This window comes from Sorex araneus, chromosome 6 (genome assembly GCF_027595985.1).
Source record: "Sorex araneus isolate mSorAra2 chromosome 6, mSorAra2.pri, whole genome shotgun sequence".
Lineage (NCBI taxonomy): Eukaryota > Metazoa > Chordata > Mammalia > Eulipotyphla > Soricidae > Sorex > Sorex araneus.
Genome location: NC_073307.1, coordinates 26,119,631 through 26,139,006, shown reverse-complemented (window position 1 = coordinate 26,139,006; position 19,376 = coordinate 26,119,631). Strand labels below are relative to the sequence as shown.

Here is a 19,376-nt window from a genome sequence, read left to right as displayed (position 1 = left end):
TTTAAACATCTTCCATTTATAAACTACTTTCTACACTTACATAGCTCTGTTGGCTATTCATAGTTTAGTTTGATCTTTGGAGGCTCTCTCCACTAAGATACCCTAATTGTTTATCAGGAGGGTCAGTCTTTTCATTTCCTCGAAGAATTTGCTCAGGGTTTACTCCTGGCGTTGCTCAGCGATCACTGCTGGTGAGGCGTGGGGGAACATAAACCAGGGATCCAACCCTGGTCAGCTGTGTGCAAAGCAAATACTACCTGCTGTGCTATCTCTTTGGCCCTCCAGCCCTGCAGAGGCCTGTAAGCCCTGCAGTCCCAGTTCATCTACTTTACACCCCCGCAGAGGATGCATTTAAGATGGGCCGGTCTTCCACCTAACCAAAATAACAGGATGGAATTTTCTCTTCATTTGCATTTCCCACTGTGTCTTAATCCTAATGACCCCGGGATTTGCAATGCGGTGAATCAGAAAAACAGAACTTTACTGGCTTACTCCTCAGATCAAAACTTTCACCTCTGAAGACCAAGCTTTCTTCCTTTCATCCAGGCTGCGGTGACAATTTCAGTTTACTTGGGTAAGGCAGAAGGCGTGATTTACAATCTGGAGGAGGAAGCCCCTCGGTTTTGGAACGCAGCCCCTTGTAGCCAGGTCCAGCAGGGGAAGAAAGAGCATAAAGGACCCGGAAGTGGGACACCGCCCAGGGCCCTGGTGGTCGGGAAAGTACTCAGAGACCTGAGATTGGGAACACTTGGTTCCTAAGAAGTCCGAAGAGGGAGGGAAGGGGCGGGAATAGCTCACAGGTAGAGGCTGCGGGCAAGTGCGTGGCCCGGGGCTCGAACCGCCGCAAGGCCGCGGGCGTGGGGGCGAGAATTCGCAGCGCGAGCGGCCCGGCGCCAGCCTCGCGCGAGAGCCGCCCGACTCCAAGATGGCGCCCGGCGCCGCCGCCAGCAGCCAAGATGGCGCCGTCGCGCCCGCGCGCTCGGCTCTCCGCCCCCTGCCTCCGTCCGACTAGGAGCGCGGCTTGCGTCTCCGTGCGCCGGTTGCCCTTCGGCCTGGGTGCTGGGCCCGGGAGACGGCGGCCCCTGAGCGTCATGCGGCTCCTCGGCTGGTGGCAGGTCCTGCTGTGTGTGCTGGGGCCTCTCGCCCGCGGCCTGGACGGTGAGTGCAGCGGCGCGGCGGGGCGCGGCGGGCGAGGGGGGGGCGGCACTCGGCCGTGGCGCTGGGCCCGCGCTGCCCGCGGCCACCTGCGTGTGTCGGTCCGGGGTGACCTTCCGTTCTCGTTGCCTGGCCAGAGCGTCCCGCGAGCGCGTCCTTGCCAGCGAGACGGACGCGAAAGGGGGGCCGACGTGGCCGGGGTCGTTGGCCGGACCCCGGAACCGTGCGCTGTGCTTTCCCCCCCTGTCAGCGCCCCCAGCCCCGCGCGCCCGCGGCTGCTCCCCCGGGCAGGGGCGTTCGCGTCTCCGCGTCCCCCGCGAGGATGCTCTGCGTAATTTCCGCACTTCTGGGGGATGGCAGAGCCTGTGTCTCCCACTCCGAAGCCCGCTCCGGCCCCTGTTGGCCGGTGGGGGTGGGGTGGGGCTGGGGCGGGAAGTTTAGTTTGGGCCACACCCGGCGCTGCTCAGGGGTTACTTACCTGGCTCTGCACTCAGACGTTACTCTTGGGAGTGCGGGCGCCATATGGGGTGCCGGGGATCTTCGATCAAGTGCAGGGCAAGTGCCCCACTCACTGTACTTTCTCTCCAGCCCCCGACACCCAGCGCTGCCACATCCGAGGGCCACTCTGGCTTAGATGCCCGTGTGAACTCAGAATCCCCCTGCACACTCCTGCATTACTTGCTGCCAGCCTTGGCAAGCATTTTGGGCTCCTTGCTAAGGGAGAGAAGTAATCTGGACGCAGTCCTCAGTGCAGGAATTGTTCTCCTCGCTCACCCTGCGCCCAAGGCCTGCTAAAATTTTGGCCTTGTCATTCAGGCCCTAACAGGAGCCAGCAGGTCTTTCCTTTCCCTCGGGTTTCGTGGATGGAGCCGGGCTTGCTGACCGGGGCAAGGGTGGGAAGGGTGAGAAGCCATATGGTGGCTGGAGCGATAGTGCAGTGAGTAGGGCGCTTGCTTGCATGCCGCTCATCCGGTTTGATTGCCAAGAACCTCCAGGAGTGATGCCTGAACACAGCCAGGAGTAAGACCTGTGTTCCAACACGTGAGGCCCCAAAACCAGAAAAGAGGAAAGAAAGAAAGTCATACAGTTCCCATCAGATGGACGTGCTCACTGTGTGCCAGGCGCTGTGCCCGGAGCTTGCAAGCATCGTTTCAGTTCACCTGTGCTTGTGAGGTCCGTGTTCGCTAAGTCAGCATGACTCCTCAGTCACTAAGCCCTGTGCCAGGGAAGCAGCCTGGAGTTTAGGAGCCACCCTGCAATCCCCAGGGATTCCTGCTGATTCCTTCCGATCATCGTTGCCTCTTTGCCAGCCCCAGAGAGGAGCAGTGTGTGCAGGGTAGTATCTTACTTGTCCTCTGCATCCTTCTCCAGCCTTCTGTGCCCTAAGTGGGTGTTCTCTATGTTCTCTGTTTTGAAGTTTCTTTTTCTTTCTTTTCTTTTTTTTTGGTGGGGGGCACATCTGGCAGTGTTCAGGGGTTACTCCTGGCTCTGCATTCAGGGGTTACTCCTGGTGGTGCTTGGGGGACCATATAGGTTGCCAGGGATTGAACCCAGTTGGCACCGTGTGCAAGGCAAACATCCTACTGGCTGTACTATCTTTCTTTTCTTTTTGGGTCACACCTGGTAATGCTCAGGGGTTCCTCTTGGCTCTGCACTGAGGAATTACTCCTGGCGGTGCTGGGAGACCATATGGGATGCTGGGACTCGAACTGGGGTTGGCCGCATGCAAGGCAAACACCCTACCCGCTGTGCCATTGCTCCAGCCCCTGTACTATCTTTCTAGTCCTCTTCCTGTGTTTTTTTTGGGCCATACCGGGAAGTGCTCACAGGATGCTCTTGGGGTCCACGCTGTGCTGGGGATGGAACCTGGGGCTGTTGCATGCAAAGCATGTGCTCCAGCCCCATAAGCCACCTCCCTGGCCTATTGACTGCCCTCTTTGGAGCAATAACACTTTCTTGCCTTCTGACTCTGTGTGTGTGTGTGTGTGTGTGTGTGTGTGTGTGTGTGTGTGTGTGTGTGTGATGTTAGGGATAGAACCCAGGGCCTCAGAAAGACTAAAGTGCCCTACTGCTGTGTATATGTGTGTGTGTGTGTGTGTGTGTGTGTGTGTGTGTGTGTGTGTGTGTGTGATGTCAGGGATAGAATCCAGGGCCTCAGAAAGACTAAAGTGCCCTACTGCTGTGTGTTTGTGTGTATGTTTGTGTGTGTGTGTGTGTGTGTGTGTGTGTGTGTGTGTGTGTGTGTGTGTGTGTGTGTGATGTCAGGGATAGAACCCAGGGCCTCAGAAAGACTAAAGTGCCCTACTGCTGTGTATATGTGTGTGTGTGTGTGTGTGTGTGTGTGTGTGTGTGTGTGTGTGATGTCAGGGATAGAACCCAGGGCCTCAGAAAGACTAAAGTGCCCTACTGCTGAACCACAACCCCAGCCCCCAGCTCTTGGCTTCTTGGGTGTGGGAGGGAGGGAAGAGTGACACCTAAGCATTGTCTCAGCCGCCTGCTCATCAGGGTTGTCACAGGCCGATTATATTCTTCCACTAAAAGTCACAGTTTCTAGAAAGTGTCGCTCTCAGTAGCAGGGTTTTGTGACTGCCAGTGCCTCTGGATTGAGTATTAATGCCTGGAGTGGTGAGTGGCTCCTGCCTGCTGTCGCGGCCCTGGAGAGAGTCACCATTGCTTCTGGTTTCTCATTTCTGGACGCAAGTTGGATGATTCCTCAAACCCTCCAGCTTATTTTGGGGGACTTAGTTATGGTAGAGGTTTAATCTCTTCAGATTGTGACTATCAGTCACCGTAATTACCTTCCCCATCGGCACAGATGCAGCTCTCCCGGGAGGGCCAGGGACCATATCCATCATTTCTTATTCTTCGGAGAGTAGTTCTGTCAATTCCTGCATTCTAGTGAGAGTTTTTCCAGTTGCTAGGGGAACATACTGTGTATTTCCCATGGAAGTGAGGGGTGCTGCCCTTCCCGCTCCAGGCTGGTTTTGTCTTTTCTCCCATCTGGCTCCCCTGCCGCAGAAACCCTTGTGACAAAGCCGACTAATAGATAAGCAGTCTCTTAAAAGGCACTTTGCCATGAGGTGCTGCGGTGGCTCTCACCTGGCAGGTCATTTCTTCCCTATTACAAAATGAGAACAGTGGTATCCGAGGGCATTCAGATGACTGTCTTCCTCATCTCTACAGTGTACTTGAACTTCCTCAGTTGGAGGAACAATAACGTTCCCAAATTCTTCGCATCACCTGGACCTCTGTTGTAGGGGCTAGGGACAGCTGTCCATTGTTACATGAGGGTAGTCAGGGAGAACCTGATTCTGAATTGGGTCCCAATTTTTTTTTCCTCTTGAGAGTGTTTCGAGATACTGGCATTCTCTATTCAGTTGTGGGCTTAGACTGTTGAACCGGATCAGAGAGTAGAACTCTGCAGAGCGGGGCGTTTGAAAGAAGGGTTGGCTCCACAGTCGGCACCCCTTTTTCTTCCGCAGGTATTAGCCTCTCTGGTACCTTTACTTCCTACTCTGCCTTGTGGACAGCACAGCAAACATGCTGGTTTGTTGGTGCCTTCTAATTACATAAGCAATGCGTGCCCAGCAGCCGGCAGATAAGATCTCCAGTGTGATGCTACCCCTGTCCAACTGGCAAGGCTCCATACCGGGGGTCCAGTCCTGTCTGTAGTTCTAGTTAAATAAGTGCGGGACCCTTTTCTGTCAAAGACCTGCCCTGCCCATGCCAAGAGGTCTGTCCTGTTGAGTGTACTGTCACCTTTTTCTTTCTTTTCTTGCGTTTCCTTTTTGGGTCACACCTGGCAGTACTCAGGGCTTAGTTCTGGCTCTGCACTCAGAAGTTACTCCTGGCAATGCTGGGAGGACCGTATGGGATGCTGGGGATTGAACCCAGGTTGGCCGCATGCAAAGCACACGCCCTACTTGCTGTACTATTGCTCCAGCCTCGGTGCTCCCGTCTTAGTCACCTTTTTCTTTGTGTCCACTTTCCCATCAGTTGTTTTTTTTTCTTTTTGGGTCACACCTGTTGATGCACAGGGATCAGTTTTTTTTTATATCCTTCAATTTCTCTCAGGTACAAAATAAAAACAGAATAGATACCAAAATTATCTCTTGCCCGTAGCATCTACCCATTTATTTTTGTCTTTTTTATAGCTAACATTTTGGAAAAAATAAGCATATTTACCCACATAGGCACCCCATTTCTGCTGCTCTTCATTCTTTTGTGTGGATTCTTAAGAAAATAAGAATGAATAGTTTTTATTAATCTTTTATAATTTGTTGTGCTGGAGAGCCAACCCAGGGTGTCACAAATGACATATATGAGTCATTCGCTCTACCTCAGAGCAGCATCCTCAGCTCCATTTGGTATCAGTTTTCTTCTGCCTGAAGGAACTATTTTAAGATTCTTGTCATGTGGACATGTTGGTTATGAATTCTTCCAGCTTTTTTCCCTGTTGGCTCTTGAAAAATATTTTTGCTGGGTATAGAAGTTCCAGGTTTATGGGGTTTTGTCCTTTGTCTTTTGTTTTGCTGGGGCTTAATTATGCCCACTGATCCTCCCTTGGGGTTTGCTCCTACCAGGCGATCGTGTGGTGTCATGGATGGAACCTGGGCTTTCTGGATGCAAGCATGCACTCCAGCCCAACGAGTGATCTCGCCTGTCTTACGATTGTTTTCTCAGTTCCTTAAAAATTATTGCATTGTTATGAGAAATCTGCTGTTACCTCTATTTTTGTCCCCCCACTTATATTTGGTTCAATGAATTTTTAGTTTTCATCAACTTTGTAAAATCTGGTTATTTTTTCATGTTGTTTTCCTCACGGTCTTTCTTTTTTTTTTTTTTTAAATTTTTATTAAATCACCATGTGGAAAGTTACAAAGTTCTCAGGTTTATATGTCAGTTATACAATATTCAAACACCCATCCCTTCACCAGTGCCCATATTCCACCACCAGAAACCCCAGTATACCCCCCGCCCCCACCCCCTACCCCCTACTGTATAACTAATGAATTTCACTTCGTTTTTTCTTTACCTTGATTACATTCCATAATTCAACACAAAACTCACTATAGTTGACATAACTCTCTCTCTCTCTCTCTCTTTTTTTTTTTCTCTTTTTCCTTTTCCCTTTTTTTTTTTTCTTTTTCCCCCTCATCCCCCTTCCTGCGCCTCATAGTATGGTGTACGCCACGCCACGTCGGCCAGCGTGGGGCTTTTGCTTAGTTCACAGTCCAGAGGTGGCTGCTACATTAAAAACCTTCAATATTTTCAACAAAAACTTACTGTTATTATTTGGAGTTTCCCCCCAAGTCAGACCTGTTCAAATGGAACCAATTCACATTGCTGACAATTATAAATGTTAAGTCGCGCGGACGCGGCCGCGTCCGCGCGGTTTTGGGTTTCTGTATAAAGTCCAGGGAGAATTCTGCCAGAAATTACATAGCCCAGCTCACAGTCCCAGTGCATTGCTGTAAGAAGTCTCTGAATTCAAAGTCTTTAGGCGCAGAGGGTCCGATTCGCGCTCAGCAGCTCCGGGTTTATCTGGGCCGAGGGCGTGCCGGTTACGCCCCCTTCCCATGAGTTCCTGGGAGCCCCCAAAGTCAAATCCGAATACCTGTGGGTCTGGAATCAGAAGATGGCGCCTGCCACATGGTGCCGCCAGCCCGCCGCTTTCCATGCAGGAAGACAGGGTGGGGGGGGAAAAAAAATCCACCCCCAGCAGCACCGAGTTGTAGCCCAGTTTGGTGTCCCAATGCATTGCTCTCAGGTGCTGCGCTGGATGCCCGAATGTGTTACATCTTTGGAGTCAAAGTCTTTAAGCGCCGCAGAGGGTCCCTCCTCACGGTCTTTCTTTTGGCCACTTCAGTGTGTGTGTGTGTGTGTGTGTGTGTGTGTGTGTGTGTGTGTGTGTGTGCTTTTGAATGAGAGCAGTCTCTTCCAATAGTGCTAGAGGACATGTGGTATCAGGGATTGAACTCAGGCCTTGTGCGTACAAAGCATGCACTTACTCCATTGAGCTATCTCCTCCACCCTCATTGATGTTGTTATTTTTAATTTTTTTTTTTTTTGGCTTTTTGGGTCACACCCAGCAATGCTCAGGGGTTACTCCTGGCTCTGCACTCAGGAATTGCTCCTGGCGGTGCTCAGGGGACCATATGGGATGCTGGGAATCGAACCCGGGTTGGCCTCGTGCAAGGCAAACACCCTACCCGTTGTGCTGTCGCTCCAGCCCCTATCGTGATTTTTAAGCTGATTGTTATTATTATTTTGGGCACTAAGCATTGCTCATGGCTTTCTCCTGGCTCTGCACTCAGGGATCACCCCTGATGGTACTGAGAGGGACCGTATGGGGTGATGGGACTCACACTTGGGTTGGCCACGTGCAAGGCAAGGGCCTAACTTGCTCTGCTGTGTCTCCACCTCTCTAGGTTATGTTTATGGAGCAAAGAGAAATGTTAAAGTTTTTGTGTTATATTTTCTTCATTTGATATCTGCACTGGAATGTTTTTGCTTATTATTCACACGGTAGGGAGCTTTTGGCACAAAGCTGTGCGTTTGTCCGCTTCCTTGTTTGGTGCTTATTAATCTGGCACCCCCTTCTCACTGTCCTCCTGTTCTTTCCCCCCCCACTTTCTGTTTTTTTGTTTTGTTTTGTTTGGGGATCACATAGGTGGTACTCAGAGGTTACACCTGACTCTGAATTCCAGGATCACCACTGGAGGCTTGGGGGACTGTATGGAGTGCTAGGGATCAAGCCCAGCAAGGCCAGCACCCTACCCACTGCATCATGGCCCCAGCCCCCGTCCTCCTGTCCTGGAGTTGGGTGGGTGGCCCTCTGCTTGTTTGTTGGCACGGGCAAGGTATTTTCTTGGGAGGTGAAAGTGTTCTGTTGGAGAGCACTTGACTTCCCTGGGGTTCGCTTAGTTGGAAGCCCAGCAGGCCTGTGACCGTGTTGGCCTGTGTCAGTTGCAGAGGAAAGTGGTCACCTGTGGTCAGAGGAGCAGCCTGCTCACCCACTGCCATTGGGAGCTGTGTACGGGAGTGAGGAGGAGGCCTCCCACCGCCCCGTGGGCCAGGACCTGTCGGCCGAAGAGGCTGACGCAGTGCTGGCGCTGGACACGGAGGGGGACCCCATGGTGATGCTGTCTGTCATTCCGGGGGAGGCTGAGGACAGACTGAGCTCGGAGGCCAATGGCGGCACCTGCGGGGCTGACGGGGAGGAGGACTCGTGGTGCAGCCTCCCAGAGAGCTTCTACTCACTGGACAGCGTGGGGAGTAGCTTCCCCGAGAGGGAGGAGGAGTACTACCCCGAACCCGAGGTGGCAGAGTCGGACCCCGCCCCAGCAGAGGACTTGAATAACACCGAGAGTCTGAAGTCCCCAAAGGTGACCTGTGAAGAGAGAAATGTGACAGGACTGGAAAATTTCACTCTGAAAATTTTAAATATGTCCCAGGTAAGAGCAGCTTGTGTGGTACTTTTCTCCTTTTCAGCACATTGGCCCTGTGGTGTGATGCGATAGTGTCTTTCAGACAGAGGGTCGTCATCTTCATCCTGTGGTGGGTGGGAGTGTCCTGAGTTTCATGGCTCTGCTGGGGAAAGTGGACCTTGAGCTCTAGGGTTTGCAGGGCAGAGTGTGTGATGGGCTGATTATGCTTCTTAGGTGCTTAGACCTAGTTGTCTTTGTCCATTTCACTACTGAGCATCAAGGTAAATCCCAGCAAACAGTTCAGCACCTGGTGTTTTTCTTCTTCCCAGTAGAGTACTTATTACAGAAACAAATAAAAAGTATCTGAGTTAGACGAGAGAGATATTACAGGGGTTTTTAGCCACTTGCCTTGCTTATGGCTGGCCCCAGTTTGATCCCTGGCACTGCATATAGTCTCCTAACAGGCACGAGGAGTGATCCCTGAGCACAGTTGGGTGTGGCCAAAAACCAAAAAAGAAAAAAAATAAAAAAGGAAAAGGAAAAAGTTACTCAGAGCTGTGGACATGGGACGTGGCTGAAGTGGTAGGTTGTGTTAATAAGTGATGGGAAGTTTCTTGCTTGCACCGAGGGAGTCATGTTTGCTCTCATGTGACCTGACAGCTGTCCACGCCCAGGCGTGCTTTTCCAGCTTGTTGGACAAATGGTGATTCCAGGCAGAATGGGGTGACAACTGACTCTGTAGGACTCTTAAGGGGACTCTGTGGGACTGGGAGCAGGATGAATCCAGACCGCTTCTGTAGAGAAGTCCCAGCTGTGATAGCTTTGTGTGTTTGTGTTTGTTTTAAATGAAGGCACATCCAGGACGTGGGGCGTTCGCAGCGCCTCCATGCTTGGGGCTTCGATGCATGCCTGGTGGACAGTGCGCCTCGGCACTGCTTCCGGGCCAGCATGTGCACGGCCGGGAGAAGCCCCACGCACCCTCACATGCGTGAGGGTGAGAGCAGGGGTGCTGAGCCTTTGAATTGATCGGACTGACTGCCTCATGCAGACATAACTGCTGAGGCCACCACCCTGGGAATTTTTGAGTTGATGAATAGGGGGAGACTCAGAACTTGTCATTTGATGGTACATTTCCTATGGATTCCATGTGGTTGAAAATCTAAAAGGTTACTGAGCGGTGGCAGGGGGTGGATAGGAGAACCTGACCCTTCCTCCCACTTTCTTCTTCTGGAGGCAGCTGTTTCTTCTCTCTTGTGGGCTCATTTCAGAAAAGCACACGCGTACTTACACTGCAAACCTAACACTTGTTTCTTATACCGCAGGACCTTATGGATTTTCTAAACCCCAATGGTAGTGACTGTACTCTAGTCCTGTTTTATACCCCATGGTGCCGATTTTCTGCCAGTTTAGCCCCTCATTTTAATTCTCTGCCCCGGGCATTTCCAGCTCTTCATTTTTTGGCATTGGATGCATCTCAGCACAGCAGGTATGTGTTTCACAGGGATTATGTCATTCCCTTGGGGTAATCGCTGCAGTGATTTGTGGGTTGTAATTCTTTTCGAAGTGGAGGAAATAGGTGTGAGCTTTGACACGGGACTGAAGAAAGGGAAAGACAGTGTGAGCCGTATGGACTCCTCGGTGAGCTGGTGGCCTTATACTTTCTGGACACTCGAAGGCTCTGGTTTCTGGGGAGATGGCTCAAAGGGCTGGGGCACGTGTTTTGCATGCAGGTTCCCTGGTTCTCTCCATGTCTCCCTGTGGTCCCTGAGGGTTTCAATGTGACCCCTCCTTCCAAAATTTTAAATTATTTAGTTTTATTTTTAGTCCTTTAAATTGGCATTTACCTTCCCCACACCCACCCACCCCATTTTTGGTACCACACCTGGCAGTGCTTGGGGTTGAAGGTGGGGCTCCTGCATGCAAAGCTTATGCACTAACCCTTTGAGCTGTCTCCCAGCCCATTCCCGTGTATTTACTCTTTAATTTTCTTTCTGTTGTTGGGTGAGCTTTTGTCTTTTTTCAGATGCTTTGTAAGCTACTGTGAATTTTGTTCAGATATTCCATATGAATCAGTGTTGTAATTGTTTTCGGGTACGAAATGTGTGTTCTCCAGACCGGGAATGTGGCTCAGTGGCAGAGCACACACCTTGCATGTGTCGGGCCCTGGGTTCAGTTCCCAGCACTGCCTCTCCTTACTCACCCCGGCGAAAAGACCATTCATAAACGGGTCCAGGGAGGCGACTCAGACACAGAGCAGATGATTGATGTGGATGATGTGTGTTTGGATCCTACTAATGCCAAAACAGAAAACAACAGAAGAAAAAGCCTTGCTAAAAAAGTTAGTTTTCCTTCTCTTCTAAGTTAGATACTCCTTCGTGAATCATGACAAGGCTGTCTATGAATGAAATTGGAGTGTTTGGAAGATGGTTCAAGTTGTTAGTAAAATGAAGTTGAGTGAAGTTTTATGAACTTAGGCTGGAGAGATAGTACAGGGCCTAAGGCACTCACCTTACATGTGGCCAGTCCCTGTTGGGGCTATCCCCTGAGCACAACAGGCTCTGGCTTAAGTTTTCCCCTCTACCCCACCCCACAAAATATAAATAATACAGAATTATTAACATGTGCTCCAGAATTTATTTATTTATTGGTGTTTGGGCCACACTCGACAGTGCTTAGCGAGCTGACTCCTGGCTCTCTACTAGAGGTCACTCCTGACCGTACTTGGCGGATCATACAGGGTGCTGGGGATTGAACCCTCATTAGCAGCGTGCAAGGCGTGCACCCTCCTTGCTGTGCTATCTCTGCAGCCCCACCATATAAATCAATTTCTAGTGTGGGTGATATATCTGCCACAGCTTAGCTTAAACTGTTTAGGAATAAAGAAGTTCCCCGACAAGTTAGAAAATGGTTCTGAGCACTTCAAGGAAATACAGAAGTGGCCTGGCTGGAAGGAACAATCTGCCTGGAAGGACAGCCCAGGCCAGTGTCCCGCTTTGCTGGGGGCTCCTCACCCAGCCCCCTAGCAGAGCTGACTCCATACTCATTACTTTGGGGGTCTTGCACCACCGCCCCCCTTTCTGGAGACTTTGATCATCTGCTTTGCTTCCTTTTTATCTCCCTGCCTTCTCCCAGTACCTGGTTTAGTGCCTTAATTATGGAGAATGGAAAATGTGGCCTGGGACATATCCTTTCCTTGTTAATATTTATTTTAGTACGTTCACAAGGGAAGGATCCTTATTACCCAGTATTACCGTGGGGTGGGAGGAAGGGAATGAGTTTTCCATAGGTCAAAGCAGCCAGGCCAGAGGTCACACAGCTGAGGCTTGGATGCCGTGTTTTGATTCAGGCTTGGCAGTACTGAGCAGATCATGTACACATACTGAGTACTGCTCAGGTCACGTTACTTCCCAGTAGTCCTAACCTAATTGTGAACTTCCTGGTGTGTTGTTGGTCCGATTCCCTTCTCTAACTCACTGAGGTAACTGCTTGCCATACATCAGATTTTTAATTGAGCTAGGCGTTACGAAGAGTTTGAAATGACAGAGTTTCTTCTGTCAAGTGAATCGACATGCTGTGCTTTGGCAATGAAGGAGAATTTTCTGGTCTGATCTGTTTTGGCAGGTATGACCTTCAATAGTGGAGTAATTGTGTCATGGGTTTGTTTGTAATAGAAAGTGGCTCAGAGAGCAGAACAGGAAGGCTCTCAACCATTGACCCACGAGGAAAGATGTTTGAGTATCAGTCACATGAAACAGACCCTTTTTCACTTCATCCCTTCATTCTGTTCTGAAACTTGTGTGAGGAAGCCCACTGTTAAGTTGCGAGTTCTGACTGGCTTCTTTATTTTGTAGCCTTTCTACTAGGTTTGGCACCGTAGCTGTTCCTAACATCTTGTTATTTCAAGGAGCTAAACCAATGGCGAGATTTAATCACACAGACCGAACACTGGAAACACTGAAAATCTTCATTTTTAACCAGACAGGTATGTGGAAAGGCTATGCCATTATAAAGGTTGTTATTGTTTGAACAGTGTGCCTTGTAGGGGTCCTAATGATTTTTATCTCTAAAGGTTTCAAGATTGGATTTATGATATAAAACTCCATTTTTTTTGGAATTCTAATGTACTTAAATTCCTCGGGGGCCACTTCCTGTAAAACTGCTTTCCTGGGGCTGGAGCGATAGCACAGTGGGGTAGGGTGTTTGCCTTGCACGCGGCCAACCTCGGTTCAATTCCCAGCATCCCATATGGTCCCCCAAGCACCGCCAGTGGTAATTCCTGAGTGCAGAGCCAGGAGTGACCCCTGTGCATCGCCAGGTGTGACCCAAAAAGCAAACACCAAAAAAAAAATAAAAACCACTTTCCTGATGAACATGTTAAGCAATATGGCCTTATTGCTTAACATGTCACTGTCACTGTCACTGTCATCCTGTTGCTCATTGATTTGCTTACACCAGTAATGTCTCCATTGTGAGACTTGTTGTTACTGTTTTTGGCATATCGAATACGCCACGGGTAGCTTGCCAGGCTCTGCCGTGCGGGCGAGATACTCTCGGTAGCTTGTCAGGTTCTCTTAGGGGGCGGAGGAATTGAACCTGGGTCGGCCACGTACAAGGTGAACGCCCTACCTGCTGTGCTATCAGGCAATTTTAATTATTTTCTTCTATATCTTCTATAGGTATCTTTTTTATTTTAAAGGTTTTTTTTTTTGTTTGTTTTTTTAAAGATGCCTTTAAAAACGTTTAGGCTGGGGTTGTGGTTCAGTGATAAAGCACAGACCTTGACTCTATCAGGCCCTATTTGATACCTGCAAAAAACAAAACAAAATAAAAAACCAAGCCACATTAGGGGCTGGAGAGGTGTACATGTTTTACTGTAAGAAGTCTGAGTTTGGTGCCTGGTGCATGGTGCCCCGATTTCCCTCTGGAGTGATTCCTGAGCGTCGCGCTGGGAGTAGCCCCTGAGCACAACTGGGTATGACTGAAAACAAAACAAAAAACAGATTGAACTCAGAGCCTCACACTCATTACACCATTAGTCGGGGGGTTTGGGGGTGAGGTGCTGGGGGCAGGGAAGTTGTGGGTCTGTTTCACCAGAGCTTCACATACGCTGCTCTTTTGTGGAGTTGTATTCTTGGGCCTTATAATATTTCATCTGAACTATAGTAATCCATTTGAAGATGCTCTTTAAATTCCTTAGTATTTTTCAGACCATATGTTATCATTTCTTTATATAAATTGAGCACTGATATCAACAAAGTTTAATTTATTGGAAAAGTTCACTCCCTTAAAAGCTTTAATGTCTTTGGGGGCTAGAGTGATAGCACAGCAGGTAGGGCATTTGGCTTGCACTCGGCTGACCCAGGTTTGAATCCCAGCATTCCATATGGTCCCCTGAGCACCACCAGGAGTAATTCCTGAGTGCAGAGCCAGGAGTAACCCCTGTGCATCGCTGGGTGTGACCCAAAAAGCAAAAAAAAAAAAAGAGAGAGAGAAAAAAGCTTTAATGTCTCATTTATGAACATCTCTTTCTAAAGTTTATTTAGTGAAAGTAAATATGAAATACAAAAAAAAATGACAACACTGGAAATAAAGCATCTATGTTTTTCCATACATATTAAGCTGTATGTTTTTCTGTCTGACCCAAAGAACTGAGAGCTTAGTTTCTCACAGAAGTCAAAGGGTCGGCTAGTTACCCAGTGGCTAGCTATTCCAGATCTTGCACTGGTCCTGATTGCTATTCAGGTTGACGGGGTGAGTGGGAACCACTTTGACCAGGGGCCCTAAGAAAACCTTGAACAGAAATGAATTAGTCCCACATTTTTGTTAATTTCAGATCGCAGTGGTGATTAAGTACTCTAACAGTTTGGGGTAAATTTATTTAAAAGCATTGGAATTTAGAATTCCTTAACCCATGAAAATGTCCTGTAGATTCCTGAGAGTAATGTTACTTGTTTTCCTGTTGGACTCTGGGCAAGAGTCAACTTCTCTGGACAAGGACAACTCTCACAGCACACTACCCTCTTGTGGGCTTACAGCAACTCCAGTATTTTAGCTTTGAACAGCTGAGTAGATTCCTCGGCCTCTGGGTGGCAGGGAGAGGGGCAGCTTAGCAGTTACACTGACAGGCTGGTGGAACTCACCCCAGATAGAATTGTAGCAGTCTTAAGCAGCACATTTCATTTTGTGTGTATGCAAAATGTTGCAGGAAAAACTGTTTGCAGGTTTGCTTTCTATCTGACTTGAAACAATTGTTTTGTCTTTCAGGTATAGAAGCCAAGAAAAATGTGGTGGTCACACAAGCCGACCAGATAGGCCCTCTTCCCAGTACCTTGATAAAAAGTGTGGACTGGTTGCTCGTGTTTTCTCTATTCTTTCTAATTAGTTTCATTATGTATGCTACCATTCGAACTGAGAATATTCGGTGGCTAATTCCAGGACAAGAGCAGGAACATGTGGAGTAGTCATGGACCGAAGGGAGCTGGACCGAGGAACGTCAGTCCTTCGCGCAGAATGAGTGCCGCAGCTCCACACGCCTTCTCCAGCAAGGGAACCCCGTCCTTCCGTCGGGTCATGCATTTGTTAAGCTGTTGAACGTGTGAAAACATTACAAACTGGTGTTTTAACTGGTATCGCAATAAGAAAATGCAGAAATATTCATTATAATTTACTGTTCTTATTTTCACTACCTGAACATAATCTATTTTAGGGAATAATAGTCCAATTCAAAATGTGAAGATGTTTTCTGGTGGCATATCTATTAGAATCTATTAGAATGATAATAGAATGGAGGCAGAGACAGGCCTTTCAGATTATAGTTCTAGAAAATTCTTCATTCCTTATCTCTAAGAAGATTAACTTTCTGTTCATTTGCAGTTTGTCCTTAGGAGGAAATTGTTTTGTTACGGGAGAATAACTAAAGTTCATAGTATGACTTTACAAGCAGCAACTAATGGAATGTAAAAGTCAAACACCATGATGTTAGGATCTCTGATTTTCTGGAAAGCATTTAAAATGGTGGACTAGAGAGAGTACTGGGGGGCAGGTGCTGGCCTTGCATGTGGCCGACCCTGGTACAATCCCTGGCACCACAAAAGATCCTCCATGCATTGCCAAGAGTAAGCCCTAAGCATGGCTGATTGTGCCCCGAAGACAAAAAAAAAAAAAAAAAAAAAAGATTTGATGTAGTTAAGTAATTTCTGGGTAAAGCAGATGTTAGGAGAAAGTAAATATAATTAAGTTTACATATTTATATGTAGTATGTAAGAACATATATATATATTTTATATGTAGCATATATAATAGTTTAAAGTTATTTATTCTCAAATCTTTTATTTATATATTATTTGGGGAGGAATGGTTTGGGCCACACTGCTTAGAGGCTACACCTGGCTCTGTCCTCAGAGGTCATTTCTAGTTGTTGTTTTTTTTTGTCATCAACTTTGGTTGTGCTGGGGATGACATAGGTGCCGGGATTTGACTGTGGTCCGCAAGACAAGTACGGTAACCCCTCTACTATGTCTTTCCCCCATCAGGTGTCTTCTAAAGTGTCATTTAAATTTTAGTCATAGCTACCTATCCAGGTCAATTAAGCAAATATTACAAATTTCCTGCGGCCACCAGGTTTGTTGTTGATCTTAGTCTTAATTTAGGGCATCTGCAGAAAAGGGAAAACATGCAGTCATACAAACTTCAGTTGTTCGGTGTGGGGAAAGGACCACACCTGGCAGTGCTTTGACTTGTCCCTGCTTCGTGTGGGGTTTGTTACGAAGCACGAGCTCCTGTCTTTTGAGCCTTCTCCCTGGCGCTGAAAAGTGGTTTTAAAAGCATTCTTTAAGGTGCTGGAGAGATAGTAGAGTGGGTAAGGTGTTCGCCTTGCACACCAGCCAACTAGGGTTCAATCCCCAGGATTCCAGGAGTATTTTTCTGAGTGCAGAGCTAGGAGTAACCCCTGAGCATTGCTGGGTGTGACCCAAAAAAAATTGAATTTAAAATATTAAAAACATCCTTTAAATTCAGATATGACAGTTGACTACATGATCTATTACTTTTTGCTTTTTTGTTTTGTTTTGGGGCCACACTGGCATTGCTCAGGGCTTACTCCTGGCTCTGTGCTCAGGGATAACATTTTTTGGTTTGGTTTGGTTTTGAGGGCCACATCTGGCAGTGTGCAGGAATCACACCTGGTGGGCTCAGAGGACCCTGTGGGGGCCCCAGGATTAAACCTGGTCAGTTGTGTGCAAACCAAGCATCCTACCTGCTATACTATCTCTCTGGCTCTCAGGGATCATTTCTAAAGGGGCTTGGGGACCATATATGGTGCAAGGTTTCAAACCCTAGTCAACTACATGCAAGAGGCAAGTGCCTTATCCACTGTATTATCTCTCAGGCCCAGATAATTTACTTTTACATTATTTCTGGTCTTTCAGATAGAGCCAGCCTCTTCCTAAAGCACTCTGAATTCTATTAAGATAGAATCTTAGATGTTTCCTCACTTGTGTAATTAACTATAGGTTTAGCATTAGTCTCGTAACCTGTCTTCTTTAGTTGTATTTTGGTATGATATCATTTCCATGGGGGTCAAATTCCAGAGTGGAGATACTCTGGCATGGGAGTTGCATGTAAACATATTGGGCAGGGGTGGGGGGTTGAGGGTGGGGGTGCATGTATGAAGCATTAGCTGAACCAGACAGAGAGCACTGGTTGCCAGTGCTCACGGGACTTTACCTCTGTGAAGAATAGCAAAGATCATCAACAGTTCCAGCCACCAGAGACAGAAATTCAAACATTTTACTCTTACCTTAGCAAGCATTGGGTGGATGAATGTGTTTCTTCATGTAAAGCATCAGTAGAGAAAGGTCAGCTCCAGAGGTGGCTTGATCCCACAACTGGAGGGTAGCCTTGGCAGCCAGTAACTTACGAGCCCACCTTCTCAAACCTCAGCTCAGAAACCCCCAGCTCCTTCCCCAAAGTCATATGTTGAAAGCTGCAAATGTACCACCGGGCCATAGGTAGAAACAGTGAACAACAGAGGAGCACACATTCTGAGCCTGAAAGGGGGAAGGATGCTCCTGAAAAGGTGATAACCTTGGCACAGACTGTGCGGGCTCTGCTGGCAAGGAAGCGTTCCACACCCAAGATCCCTTCTGTAGCCCTGCAGAGGCTGACAGAGCAGACTGCCTTTCCAGGTGTGTCCACTATAGAGACGCCCGGTAACTCTCCACCGAGGGACTGAAGTCCTATTAATGGGAGAGAGGACAAGTGAGGTCAGAGCTGTGTCGGCCCCTTTTGGTGGACACCACTTACCGAGGGTCCCAACAGCATCTTGTGCCGCTGCTGTGTTCTGGCTGGAAGAGACGGTGGTAGTTAGGGGAAAGAAATGAAGGGTCTCTAAATTGTTAACATTTACTAGTTCATTTATCACTCAAATAGCCAGGATTGTGGGATATTTTTCACAATCTAGTCACTGTAAATACTGAAACTATAATTGTTAATTGCACCCCTAGTCTCCATTCATCAGAGGCATCAGACAAAAGAAACTAGTGTCTTAGATAAAGCCTGCAACCAGTAACATTAAATCAGGGTTTCCAGCTAGATTCCTGCCCGGGATTTTCTCTTAAAAGGGTTAAATCTTTGTAAGTGGGCAAGTGAAAAAGAGGGGTTGGGCCATGGGACCAAATTTTAGGCTAGTTTGAAGAAAAGGGTTATGTGGGAAATAAGTCTTGGCCTCTTCTGGTAGACAACTGCTAGTTTGAATTTATTTAATGATTTGTTTTGGGGTCTCCTAACCAGTTCTCAGAAATCCTAGGAGTCACTCCCGATTATATGATATGGTCTTAGGATGTGCAGACCAGACAGTTGAATATTAGGGGACTAGGGGTGAGAACAGAGGGTGACCTAGATTTTTTTCTCGTATATTATGTCCTCTGCAGAATTTCCTATGTTCATTTGCTAAAGTAGGCAGTTTTTTTAAAAGGATATAAATCGATATATTAAAAAGACTGAAGAGAACACTCTGTTAAGCTTTTTTTTTTCTTTCCTGTGCTGAGGGATCTAACCTAGAGACTCATATCCTAGACATGCTTCAAATCCACAGGCTAGAACTGAGCATTTTACTTCTTTGTAAATGCTCAGTTTACAAAGCATTTTGTAAAGTTTGAGGGAACTACACCCAGGGGTGTTCAAAGGCTACTCCTGACTGCTCAGATCACTCCAGGTTGTGTTCAAGGAGGGACCAGGGTCAGTCACATGGGAGGACAGCTCTTTAACCCCTTCTCTCTGCCCCTGCATATTTTAACTTAAAAATATTAAATGTGATAGAGCTGAATATCCAAACCTGAGTCAACAACACTGAAATTGTAAGGTCAAAATTTTAATAACCAGATTTAAAAGGGGCTAGGATGGGGGGGTTAGGAGAGGGATCTGGATACACTGATGGTGGGATTGGTGATAGAACATTGTATGTCAGCAACCTATGAGTAACTTTGTAATTCATGGTGCTTTAATAAAATTTTGGAAAAAAATTATATGTGTTTGAGGTAACATTGGTTTATATCAGTGCAAATGTTGATACTTTAGGGGCTCAGTGTTATCACATCGAGTCTAGTGCCAAAGTGCCAATCCTTCTCTTCAAAGGGTAAGTTTTTGCTGGGAACACACATGCCTCCCACGTGGCAGGCCAGGGCTGGATCCAACAAACATAGCATTGAAACTTAGGTGTGATATGTGAATCACATATCAAGGCAGAAAGGCCCCCAAAAAGGCGGGTGGGAGAAGATAATAAAATATTAATAA

At 47.7% G+C, this 19,376-nt stretch overlaps 1 protein-coding gene across 2 annotated transcripts; it reads left to right on the top strand.

Moving 5' to 3' along the window:
* Nucleotides 1-799: 799 nt before the first annotated feature.
* TXNDC15 (thioredoxin domain containing 15) lies at nt 800-19,106 on the top strand. Of its 2 annotated transcripts, none has more exons than XM_055142094.1 (5): nt 800-1,158; nt 8,131-8,612; nt 9,908-10,071; nt 12,437-12,567; nt 14,850-19,106. In XM_055142094.1, exons 1-5 carry the CDS (start codon nt 957-959, stop codon nt 15,044-15,046), a joined length of 1,176 nt encoding a protein of 391 aa, XP_054998069.1. In that variant the 5' UTR covers nt 800-956; the 3' UTR covers nt 15,047-19,106. The 2 variants fall into 2 exon arrangements, with proteins under 2 accessions (XP_054998069.1, XP_054998068.1); XM_055142093.1 differs by having other exon boundaries at nt 806-1,158; nt 8,125-8,612.
* Nucleotides 19,107-19,376: the final 270 nt, after the last annotated feature.